The sequence below is a fragment of the Chrysochloris asiatica genome, unplaced genomic scaffold, assembly GCF_000296735.1.
Source record: "Chrysochloris asiatica unplaced genomic scaffold, ChrAsi1.0 scaffold00211, whole genome shotgun sequence".
NCBI classification, from domain to species: domain Eukaryota; kingdom Metazoa; phylum Chordata; class Mammalia; order Afrosoricida; family Chrysochloridae; genus Chrysochloris; species Chrysochloris asiatica.
In genome coordinates, this window is record NW_006408729.1 from 3178804 (window position 1) to 3192765 (window position 13962).

General features: G+C 35.2%; 1 protein-coding gene across 1 annotated transcript in view; it reads right to left on the reverse strand.

The window, feature by feature from the left end:
* Positions 1-13962, reverse strand: part of BANK1 (B-cell scaffold protein with ankyrin repeats 1) — a 538680-nt gene that overhangs the window by 126063 nt on the left and 398655 nt on the right. Inside the window, exon 7 of the mRNA XM_006872727.1 lies at positions 3297-3309. Within this exon, the coding sequence (XP_006872789.1) occupies positions 3297-3309 (13 nt within the window). The remainder of the gene's footprint in view (positions 1-3296; positions 3310-13962) is intronic.

Consider the following 13962-nt stretch of genomic DNA (forward strand, 5'->3'; position numbering starts at 1 on the left):
TTCATATGGTATCTCTTGAAATGGTTGAACATTAACCATTTCCTTTTGGTTTTAGTTAAGCTCTATCTGATATCCACACTATTTCTAGTTCCAGTTCTTCTTCTGAATCTGGCTTGAGTTTCTGGCAGCTCCTTGTCTATGTACTGATATAATAATTTTTAAATTATATTCAGTAAAATTTTACTTATATGTCTTATTAATGATGTTGTTTGATAATTTCAACATTCTGTTGGATTACCTTTCTTCTGAATGGACAGAAATATGGATATATTCCAGTCAGGTGCCCAGTTAGCTCTCATCCAAATTTCTTGGCTTGGACTTGTGAGTGCTCTCAGTATTGCATCAGTTTTTTGAAGTATGGCAATTTATGTTTTGTCAATTTCAAGAGCTGTGTTCTTTGCTAATCCTTTCATTGGAGATTGGATCGTGGCTCTTGATCATATACTACCTCTTGAAATGGTTGAAAGTCAACCAATCCTTTTTTGGTAAAGTGAATCTGTGTGTTGAATATTAAATGATGCAGGAAGCATCACAAGATCATTAATGATTAGAGAACTATAAATCAAAACTAAAATGATATACCAACCCACCCCTACTAAAATGGAAGTTATTTTAAAAAATAAAGGCAGAAAATAACATATGTCAGCAATGATTGGGGACATCAGAACACTTACTCATTAATACTTACTCATTGTTGGTGGGAATGTAAAATGGCACAACCATTGTAAAAAACAGTACGGAAGTATATAAAAATAAAATAAAATTGAACTAACATGTTACTCCTCAATACTCCTTCTTGGAATATACCCTAGAGACCTAAGAGTAGCAACACAAACAGGCATATAACCATCTATGCTTGCTGACACATTATTTAAAATAGCAGAAAAGTGGAAACAATCTGCTTATCAACAGATGAATGGATAAACAAAATTTCTACATGCAAGCAATGGGATACTATTCATAAAGAAAGAAAAATGAAGTTTCAATACATGATGCAGCATAGATGGATTTCATAGATGATATACTGAATGAAACAAGTCTATCACAATATAAAAAATACTGTGTTGACTGCACATACATAAAAAGTCAAAGAAGAGCTGTGGATGATATCAAGAACATCATTCAGGAAGAAAGAAAAAATGCCATTAAAAAGACAGGCAATAAAGAAAAGACCAAAATGGATATCAGGAGAGATTCTGAAATTCACTCTCCAGATTGAAGATGCTAAAGTGAATGGAAGAAATGAGGAAATCAGAGCTGAGTAGAAAATTACAAAAGGCAGCTCAGGAAGACAAAGTCAAGTATTATAATAAATGTGTAAAGACATGGAATTAGAAAACCAAAAGGAGAGATCATGCTCAGAATTTTTCAAGCTACGAGAACTATAGGAAAAGTTTGATATTACAATAATGAAGGATTATATAAGCAAAATATTGAATGATACAAAATGAATCAAAAGAAGTTGAAATGACTACAAGGGTCACTGTATCAAATGATACATTCTAGATATAGCATATGATGAAGAACTAATGGTAATAAAGAAATAAGCCCAAACTGCACTGAAGGCATTGGCGAAAGCAAGGCTCCAGGAATTGACAGAATACAAATTGAAATCTTTCAACATGATGCAACACTGGAAGTGCTCACTCATTTTTGTTTAGAAATTTGGAAGACCACTACCTGATCAACTGATTGGAAAAGATTTATATTGATACCCATTCAAAAGAGAGGTGATCCAATGGAATGTAGAAATCATCAAACAATATCTCTAACATTGTTGTTGTTGTTGTTAAGTGCTATTGAGTCATTTCTGACCCATAGCAACCCTGTATAGTGTTACCAAAGAGCAGTTGGTGAGCTTGAACTTCCAACCTTGAAGTTCAAATGGCTTTGCAGTTTGGCATATTAACCCAGAGAGCCACACCAGGACTCCATCTCTAATATTACATGCAAATAAATTTTGCTTAAGATAATTAAAAAATGGCTGCAACAATACATCAACAGAGAACTGCCAAGAATTCAAGTCAGATTCAGAAGAGGATGTGGAGATTGGGATGCCATTGTTAATGGCATATAGATCTTGGATGAAAGCAGAAAACATTAGAAATGTTTACTTGTGTTTTATTGACTGTGCAAGGCTTCTGACGACATGGGTCAGAATGTGGATAACATTGTGAAGAATGGGTATTCCAGACACTTAATTGTGTTCATGGGGAAACTGTACATAGACCAAGAGGCAGTGGTTTGAACAGAATAAGGGAATGCTGAATGCTTTAAAATCAGGAACGACCATGCCAGGGTTGTATGCTTTCACCGTACATATTCAATTTGTATGTGAAAAAATATTCTGAGGTGCTGCGGTGTATGAAATAGAGTGTGGCTTCAGGATTGAAGGAAGACTCATTAATCCCTGTAATATGCAGCTGATACTATCTTGCTTGCTTAAATACTTATTATATTAAAATACTTATTGATGAAGATCAAAGACTACAGCCTTCAATATATATTGCACCTCTACGTAAATAAAACAAAAATCCTCACAACTGTACCAATAAATAGCATCATGATAAATGGAGAAATGATTAAAGTGGTGAAATACTTCATTTTGCTTGTATCCACAATCAACATTCGTGGAAGCAGCACTCAAGAAATCTAAGGACTACTTGTACTAGGCAAATCTGCTGCACAAGGCAGTTTGAAGAAGGTGTACCTTCCTCAAATACCCAAGACATGGTATTTTCCATAGTCTCATATGGACTCAAGCGTGGCAACAGTAGTGAGGTTGGCCCAGGATCAGGTAGTGTTTCGTTCTGTTGTGCATAGGGTTGCTATGAGTAGGTACCAACTCAATGGTACCTAACGACAACAACATATGGATATGAAATTGGACAATAAATAAGAAAAACCATGAAAGAATTAATATATTTGTATTATATTGATGGAAAATATTGAAAGTACCGTGAACAGTCAGAAGAACAAATCTGTACTGAAAGAAGTGCAGTCAGAGTGCTCCTTAGAGGTGAAGATGGCAAGACTTCATCTCTCATACTTTGAACATGTTGTTAGATGTAACAGGACCTAGAGCAGGACATCATGCTTGGCAAATTTGAAGTTCAGCAAAAGAGGAGAATGGCACAGTGGCAGTATCAATAGGCTCAAGTATAACAATTGTGAGGATGGCACAAGACTGGGAAGTATTTTGTTCTGTTGTACATAGGCTTGTTATGAGTTGAAACTGACTCAATGGCATCTAACAATAACTATATACCAAAAGACAAGAATAAATGAATACATACAGGTCAATGTCTACTAGTAGTTACTTAAGGAGGGAAGAGGAAAGGAATCATTCTCTGTGAAGTTTTTATGTTTTTGTTTATGAGAATAGAGAAATCGGCATTAATTATTGGTGATTGTTGCACAACTAAGCAAGTTTGGTTTGTGGTGTTGTGAAGTGCCGTTGTGTCAGTTCCGACCCATAGCAACCCTGTATAGGGTTTCCGAGGAGCAGCTGGTGAGCTTGAACTGCCGACTTTGCAGTTCAAATGGCTTTACAGTCTGGCACATTAATCCACAGCACCACACCAGAGTAGATATCTCTAAATTGTACACCAAGAAAATGGTGTGTTTTTATTGAATGTAACCAATATTACTGAATTGTGCATATAGAAATATTATTGAATTGGTACATTATTGTTTACCTACATTTTCACTAAAACTAAAATAAATTATAATTTATAAAGTATATGAAAAACACTGATTTTATATATGCAGTTTCAGTATGATTTTGTACAATGCAACACATCACTGTTCCCTAAATGTTTCTCTCTTTTCTACAATTTTACACATAAATTCTAGAATGTAACCTGTAAAGGCATCAGTATAAGTGAGTAGCAGAGCATTATGTTGCAATCAGAGAAATGTGGGAACACAAATACAGAAGTTCATACGTTTGCACTCCATCTCAGTTCACCAGACTCTACTTAAATCATGATCAGAAGATCTTTACCATTCCACTTAATTTGGATGAACGCTTTACTAGGATATTATTATACCTACACACAAATCTTTTCACAGTACACTATTTCTAGACAAGAAATGGTTTCTTATACACAAAACCAACTCCAAACTGAGAGAATAAGCATGTTAGAAGCAAATTCGAAGTGCATTTAAGGTAAAATGAAACAGAAAACTTTTTTGGTAGAAGAAACAATTTGTTATTAAAGAAATAAACTTCTCCCACACCCACATGTAAAATTGAAATAGAAGAGAATCAATAAAACCAATAAGCTGACTTTGGAAGAAAAACATCATTTTATTCAACCATATGTCTGAAAATAGCTTGTAATAATGATAAAGAATTTATGTTGTGAGTCCTCCAACCAATAAACTCAGGAGGTTGCTGTTTAAATTCTATAATTATTGAACAATAACCCTTATCATACTTCACTCTTTCATCAAAATCTGAAGCCTACTTGTTGTAAAGTTGTAGTTTAGCTCTTTAAAACACAAAACAAAACTTGAACAATTTGTTAACTGTGAAACTAATCTTAAATGTTCATACTCATGGCCTACATCCTCCACTCTTCTGTCAGTTTTTTGTTGTTGTTGTTTGTTTGTTTTTTTAACTGTGGTTTGCTGTCATGCTGGAAGCTATTCCACCAGTAATTTAGACACCAACAGGGTCACCCACGGTGGACAGGTTTAAATGGAGCTTTCAGACTAAGACAGACCAGGAAGAAGGAAAGGCAGACCACGTATGAATGGTTAGCTATTGAAAACTTTTTGAATAGCAGAGAATATTGTGTGGTGTAATACCTGAAAATGGGCCTCTCAGGTTAGTAGACACTCACAGTACACTTGGGGAAAGCAGACTGGACCATAAGGATGTAAATGTAAAAAACAAACTCTTTGTAGCCTTCATCAGATGATGGAGCACAACTCAAAATGGGAAAAAAATAGCCATAAACATCCATTAATAGAACATGGAATGTACAAAATTTGAAACTTAGGGAAATGGGAAATCATCAAAAATAAAATAGTACACATAAAGGTGGATATCCTAGGCATTAGTTAACTGAAATGGATAGGTATTTGCCATTTCTAATCTGACAATCATATTGTTTCCTATGCCAGAAATGTTATGTTGGAGAGGAATGGTGCCACATTCATCATCAAAAAGAGTATTTAAAGGTCTATCTTGGTGTAAAATGCTGTCTGTAATATAATATCCATACACTTAAAAGGAAGACCAGTTCATACTACTATTATCCAAATTTAGGGTCTAAATATTAATGTCAGTGATGACCAAACAGAAGAATTCTACCAAATTTTTCCATTGAAAATTGATCAAACATGCAATCAAGATGCATTGATGGTTACTGGTGACTGGAATGTGAAAATTAGAAACAAAGAGGAAAGATCAAGTAATTGGAAAATATGGCCTTGGTGATAGATAAGATGCTGGAGATCACATGCTAGAATTTTGGAAGACAAATGTCTTATTCATTTCAAATACCTTTCTTCAACAACATATACAGTGACTATATATATGGACTTCACCACAGGATTCAAAATGAACTACGTCTTTGGGAAGAGATAGTAGAAAAGCTCAATATCATTAGCCATAATAAGGCCAGGCACCAACTATAAACCAAACATCAATTACTCATATGCAAGTTCAGGTTGAAGCTGCAAACAAGCCCATGAAAGTCAAAAAGAGGACCTTGAATATTTCCTATCTGAATATAGCGACCATCTTAAGAACAGAATTGATGCATGAGACATCAATGATTGAAAACTGGAAGACTGGTGGGATAACATCAAGAACATGATAAATGAAGATAGCAAAATGTCATTTAAAAGACAGGAAAGAAAGACTAGGCCAAAACAGATGTCAGAAGAAACTGAAACTTGCTCTTGAGCAACAGAGGATAAAGTAACTATAATGAATATAATGAAATAATGAAGATGGACACAAGAGATGAGCACAAAGTTTCAAAGGATGTCTCAAAAAGATAATATCAAATATTATAATGAAATGTGTAAATACCTGAAGTTAGAAAACTAAAGGGAAGAACTCACTCAGCATTTCTCAAAATGAACTGCAGAAAACATACTATATTTTAATTTTAAAATTGAGTGATGCAGAGAGCATCAAAAAAAAAAAAAAAAAAAAGATGGAAACAATACACAGAATAACTATACCAAATATAAAACTGTACCAAGCATTTCAAGAGTTATCGTATGACCAAGAATCAAGAGTATTAAAGGAAGAAGTCCAAATTTCACTGAATGCATTAGCGAAAAACAAGACTCCAGGAATTGACAGAATACTTTTATTGAAATCTTTCAATAAGCTGATGCAGCACTGGGTCACTCACTCACCTATGTCTAGAAATTTGGAAGACAATTTCCTGGCTAACTGACTGAACTGCACATTACAAAGAAAGGAGATTCAACAGAATGTGGAAACAAAAATGGTTACTGCAGCACACCTTCAAGGTGCTGCCAAAAATTCAAGTTGGATTCAGAAGAGGATATGGAACTAGGGATATCATTGCTGATATCAGATGGATCTTGACTGAAAGCAGAGAGTACAGAAAGATGCTTTGTCATGCTTTATTGATTATGAAAAGACTTTCAACTGTGTGATTCATAAGAAACTATGTATACCATTGCAAAGAATGGGTATCTGGAGCAATTAACTGTGTTCAGGAGAAACCTATGCATAGACTAAGAGGTAGTTTTTAGAACAAAACAAGGGAATATTGAATGACTTAAAAAAAAAGTGTTATATCCTTTCACCATACTAATGCAATCTATATGCTGAGCAAATAAAATGAGAAGCTGAAGTATATGAAGAGGAATGTGGTGTCAGAATAGGAGGAAGATTCATTAACAACCTGCAGTATGCAGATGATACAACTTTGCCTGCTGAAAGCAAAAAGGACTTAAAATTCTTACTGATCAAGATAAAAAATTACAGCCTACAGTATAGATTGCTCCTGAATGGAAAGAAAACAAAAATCCTTACAATGAGACCAAAAAACAATACCATAATAAATGGAGAAGAGATAGGATTTGTCAAAGACTTCATTTTCCTTGGATCCATATCAATGCTCAGGGAAGCAGCAGTCAAGAAATCAAAATGTATTACATTAGGCAACTCTAATGCAAATACATCTTTAAAGAGTTAAAGAGCAAAGATGTCACTTTGAGGACTAAGGTGTGTCTTATTTAAGCCATGGCATTTTTGGTCACCACATATGTATGTGAAAGTTAGGCAATGAATTAGAATAAACATAGATGAATGGATGCATTTGACTTTTGATGTTGCAGAATAATTTTAAAAATATCATTGCCTGGCAGAAGAACAAACAAAGTTGTCTTGAAAGAAATATTGTCTAAATGCTCTTTAGAAGTGAGGATGACTAGATTTCATTTATCATTCTTTGTACATGTTGTCAGCCAGGATCAGTCTCTAGAGAAAGATATCATGCATGGTAAAGTAAAACTTCACTGTAAAATAGAAGACCCTCAAAGAGATGGATTAACGCAGGGGCAGCAAAATTGCTCAAACATAATAGTTGTGAAGATGTCACAGGATGAAGCTGTATTTTGTTCTTTTGTGGAGAGGGTCACTATGAGTCAGAACCAACTTGATAGCACCTGAGTCCCTGTGTGGCACTGCAGGATAATGCACTAGATCACAAGGTTGATTTGAATCATAACATCAGCAGTTCAAATTCACTAGCTGCTCCTCAGAAACCCTAGTCACTATGAGTCAGAACCTACTCAAGGGCACTAATGACAATAACAAATAACATAACAAAAACATGGTCTGAAAGAAATCAGGTGAAGTATAATGGATATCCGGCTTTGTCTAAATTTATTTTTAATCTGAAAGTGTCATATGAATTTAGATAAATTTTCCTAGAGCATCTTACCATAAATTTTTCTTACATATCTTTCAAGGAAATGTTTCTGGTTATAAATGCAGACAATGAGGCATTGATGGGTTAGAATTAGAATATGTGGCTTCTATGTGTGAGGTCTGAGTTCAATTCTAGGACATTCTAAATCACATGCAACCACCCCATCTGTCAGTGGAGGTTTGTGTTGTCATGATGCCAAACAGGTTTCAGCAGAGCTTCTAGACTAAATTTGACATGGAAGAAAGTCCAAGTTGTCTATTTCTTAAAATCAGCCAATGAAAACCCTATGGATCACAAAGTCTGATGTGCAACAGATTGGGTTATGGAGCAGGATCAGATGATATTTCGTTCGGCTGTGCATGGGATTATCATGAGTCAGAATGACTCTATGGCAGGTAGTAACAGCAATGACAAATGTAGATAGCTAGTCATATTGAAAATGTAAGGCCATACCCTTTGACTAAAGGATGAGTTCATAATAGGCTATGTTTAAGTTAAATATGCATACATATTTTCATTTTTCTAATAATTTATTTTTTTGAGACTATGCATAGCAGAACAAACACCAATTTAATAATTTCTACATGTGTAGTACAATGACATTGATAACAGTCCTCTAGTTAGAAAATCATTCTCACTTTTTTTCTGAATTGCTCCTCCCCCAATAACATAAACTCACTGCCCCTTAAATTTTCTCTCTAATCTTTTGAGTTTCTGTTGTCAATTTGATTCCATACGTTGTTGTTGTTTGGGGTCAACAAGTCAATTCTGACTCATAGGAATCTTATGCTGAACAGAATGAAATACTGTGCAGTCCTAGGCTAACCTCACAATTGTTGCTACACCTGAGCCCACTGCTATGACCATTGTGCCAATCCATCTCATTGGGGGTCTTCCTCTTTTTCTCTGAATCTCCACTTTACCAAACATGGTATATCTGACAATATTCTAGTGCTTTTCACCATGTTTTAATACTCAATCATCTTGTAGTGACAGTGTTCTATTCCTATTTATAAGGTTTTCAGTGACTAAATATTCAGAAATAGTCTCTCTCTCTTTCTTCCTAGTCTGTCTTTGTCCGGAAGCTCATTTGAAACCTGTCCACCATGGGTGACCCTCCTGGTATTTAAAATACTTGTGCATAGCTTCCAGAATCACAGCAACACACAAGCAACACCACAGTACCACAAACTGACAGACGAGTGGTGGTGACCCCATATAGATAGTTCTTAGAAGAGTACAATGCTTAGGGAAGATATTCTCGACTAGGTTAAGCTAAATTATTGTTTGGTATTAAGATTTTGGTTTAAAGTTTAAAGACTATCCTTTGGCCATAGTTTCTGGAGTTCATCCGGCCACCATGGCTCCAAATTAAATGATTCAAGGTTACAAGTCACTATGTACTGGATTTAATATTAATTATTTTGAAACCCTGTACAGGGTCACTATGAGTCGGAACCGACTCGATGGCACTTAACAACAACAACAACAACATTTTGTATGAAAATGTCTCTGACACTGATTAGGATAGAACTCTATAGAAATCAACAAAATTTTAGCACCTACAAACATAATTATTGAATCACTGGTCACCCAGTTTTCCAGAATTACATACTGACATTTTATCTAGACTTTTGAAGAGTTCCATTATTAAGGACCATAGAAACACCAAGATAAAAATTAAGTTACTTTGTCTGAAACTTAGTTATTAGCAGAGCTAAATTAAGTGAATACAAAATGATGTATTTTGCTATCTGTTTAAGAACATTTTGATGCTTTATAAAGACATATTTCTTATTAAGAAGTTGGGTTGCTTAGAATTTTATTAATGTTGCCAGAGTTTTGACAAAGTTATCTATAGAGAGCTACAATAATGGCAGAGGAGTTTTATTTTTATGTACTTATTCAAAAACATTTTTGAGAACCTACTAGGCACCAGAAACTAGGTTGGGCAATGGGAACATAAGAAACCATAAAATCAATTTCTCCTGGTAAACATAGACATGTTCATATATATGTTAATGTACCTACCATTTTTAATTTAATACGCTATATAATAATTTACATAATTTTTACTATGTTGAAAACAGTTTACTATGTTCAAAACACTGTTGTAATTTGTGTACACGTGTTAAAATTTTATGATTGATGAAATAGTAACAGAGGGGTTAAATAACTTGTTCAAAATTACATATATAAGCAGACCAGCCTGGAGTGACTAGAAGAGCAGAAGATACTTCTTGAAAGAAAGACCTACAGAAAAAATACAAAACAATAAAGGCAGACCGACTGTTAATACAAGAACAAACAAGTTGCTTGCCCAGGAAACATCAAGACAAGTAGTCGGGTCCCCTCAGTGCAAACCCCCTTCCAAGAATAAGACTCAATGGGAATACACGCTCTCATTGGTGACCACACTCATCACCGATAAGGGGAAGTGAGGGAAAAACAGCAATGGAGCAGCGAGCTAAGCCCTACAATGTGGACAGTGAAGTATTCAGCTGATAAAAAGAGAGGGCATATGCACAAGAACACCCACACTTGCAGATAATACACACTTGACCTGTCCAATGACTAGATGATCAGAACTCAACCAGAAGAAGAAAGAAGAGGAAAAAAAGAGTAATCATACAATTTGATAAACTTGATTTACACCTATGGATGCAGTAGCTCAAAAGAAGGTACAAATCCTTACAGCAAGCATCATTCTCACCCCCTCCACACACAGAGTAGACAGGGATGGGCAACTTAGACATTGGCTACCCAAAATGGGGGCACTAAAAAGGCAAGAAGTGACTGGCCACAAGCTTTCAAGAAGGAACCTAGAGCCAGGGGGCCTGGAGGAAGGGAGAATCTCCAGTGAGTAGTATCCAATCTTCCTAGGCAGAGCTGATGAAATGAAATGCAGATGGGTCTCTTGTGATACAATAGTTAATAATTGTTATCAGGACTGATTGTGAGGGTTGGGAATGTAAAGGTAGATGTTTTATAGCAAGGAAGGGAGTGATTAACTTTCCAGTCTAGGAGCGGAGGTTCCTAGGACCATCAATGGAGAAGAGACGAGAGTGGGACCCTACCCAGAGAAGCAGATGTCTGAGATGGAGGCAGAGACGATGACGTGGAGTGATGGAGCAGCTGAGGACTTTAGATTCAGAGATGGAGAGCAACTGTGTGCTGAGGACTCGGGGGGTGGGTAGTGTAGGGGGCAGGCTTGCAGGGTATACCCTTTGGTTGGCTGGTGATGCATGGATGGGATTGTAATCGTGACAATGAAATGATATATGATAAAATGAATGTAAAACTAATGTTCTCCCATGTAAACTATCATATAATTCACAATAAAACATTAAAAAAAAAAAAAGCAGATGGAAGGGATACATAGAGTTACTCTATCAAAAAGAAAAGGTTTATGTTCAACCATTTCAAGAGGTAGCATATTATCAAAGACCAATGTTACTCAAGGAAGAAGTCCAAGGTGCCCTGAAGGCACTGGCAAAGAATAAGGTTCTGGGAATCAATGGAATACAAATGGAAACATTTCAACAAATTGATGCAGCACAGGAAGTACTCATTTTTGCCAAGAAATTTGAAAAATAGCTACCTGGCCAACTTACTGGAAGATATCCATACTGGTATACATTCCAAGAAGAAGTGAACAACGAACAGAATGTGGAAATCATCAAACAATATCATTAATGTCACATGCAAGTATACTTTTACTAAAGATAGTTTAAAAATGGCAGCATCAGTGCATTGGCAGGGAACTGTCAAAGTTCAAGCCAGATTCTGAAGAGGACACAGAATGAGGTATAGTATTGCTGACATCAGATGGATACTGGCTGAAAGCAGAGAATACCAGAAAGATGTTTACCTAGGCTTAATTTGCTACACAAAAGTTTTCAATTTTGTGGATCATGACAAACTATGAACAACATTGTAGAGAATGAGTGAGCCAGAATACTTAATTTTGTTCATGAGAACCTCAGGAGGCACTCGCTCACACGGAACAAAGTGACACTGTGTGGTTTAAAATCAAGAAAGGTGTGCCAGGGTTGAATTCTTTCAACACACTTATTTATCTGTATGCTAAGAAAATAATCCATGATGCTGGATTATATGAAGAACTTGGCATCAGAATTAGAAGAAGACTCAATAACAACTTTTGATATGCAGATGATATAACCTTTCATTCTGAAAGTAAAGAATACTTAAACAATATTTATCAATGAAGATTAAAAACCAAAGCCTTCCATATGGGCTACACCTCAATGTAAAGGAAAGAAAAATCGCCACCACTGGACCAATAAATAACATCATGATAAATGGACAAAAGATTAAGTAGTCAAAGACTTCATTTTGCTTGTATGTACCCTCAACTCTAATGGACGCAGTAGCCAAGAAGTCAAGAACTCTAACAATGCATTGCATTAGGCAAATCTGCTACAAAAGACTTATTTAAAATGTGAAAGAGCAAAGCTGTCAGTTTGAGTACTAAGGTGCACCTGGCTTAAGTCACAATATATTCAATTGCCTCATATAAATGTGAACGTTGTGTAATAAGTGAGGAAGACTATAGAAGAAACAATCTATTTGAGTTACAGTGTTGGTGAAGAATATTGAAAGTACTATGGAGTATCAGAAGATCAAACAAATCTATTCTGGAAGTAGTACAGTCAGACTGTTGCTTAGATGTGAGGATAAGACTTATCTCCTGTACCTTGGACATAGTGGCCAGAAGGGGCCAGTCCCTGGAGAAAACATCATGCTTAGAAAAATGGAGAGTCATTGATAAAGAAGTCCTCCAACAAGATGGATTGACACAGTGGGAGCAACAATGGACTCAAATATAACAATAATTGTGAGGATTACACAGGATGATAAAGTGTTTTTTTGAGTATAGGGTTGCTAGGAGTTGGAACCAATTCGATGGTACCTAATAAAATTTATATAAGAGTTCTTAAGATATGTTCGATATCCTCCAAATAGTTTTGAATTTAATGTAATCTTTAAAATTTGATATTTAAAATGTGGCTTCTTTATCAAAATTTCAGCCATAAAATTTTGCATCACAAGATATTACATACTTACGAATTCACTAATCATTTGTCCTCATTATTGGTATTAAATGATTTTTAATCAAAACCAAACCACCTATGAAGGAGGCAAATCACAGTGTCAAATATCTGTGATTGAAACAAGGTGCTTACAATTAAACATATAGAGATGGTTTTTCATAAGAGATTCATTATAATGTATTTAATAAATGATGGAAGGCATTATAAATGGTGGCTTTTTTTTTTAAGTGCTTTAATTTTTCTAAAGATAAAAATGGTTTTTCCACATAATTTTTGCTTGACCCTAAATATGCCAAAATATATTTGTGATTACCAACTCCCATATTTTCTGAAAAAATATTAATATGAGCTGCTAAAAACACCTCAAGGCCAAATAAACAACTTTATGAGGTTTCACAAACTTCATCTTATAGAAAACAAATAAAATCCTCACAGCTGGCATTGTATTTTCTTAATACTTCATAGCTGCCATCCCAAAATGCCCTCTGTTGCTGCGTCTAGCAAAGTCTGGTGGATAAGAGAGAAATAAAGTATAGGGTAGAAATGATTACAATAGCTAAATTTGCCATGGGATTAGAAATATAGGTTACAGGAGCTTTGATAACATTCATATTTGTTCATGTGGCAAGTTTGTTATTTATAGAAGAATGTACCATCAATCTTTCATTTAAATATTGTAGAGAGTCACCATGCTGTAGGTGATTATAATTGCTATGAAAAAGTATTAAGAGAGGTAGGAAAGAGTGGAGTTGCTAATTTACATAGCCCAAATACTTCATTTATGAGCGTAAGTTCCAAAGAATTGCTTCTAAGATTCCAGTTCATACATGCATGGGTTTATTTTTAAAAATACTGTGATTAAACATATCACTATCTTCAGTGGATTGCTATAGACAAGTTCTCTCAGTAATGTGCTTCTTTTTCTCTTGTTACAAGGAACATTGTCTTCACAA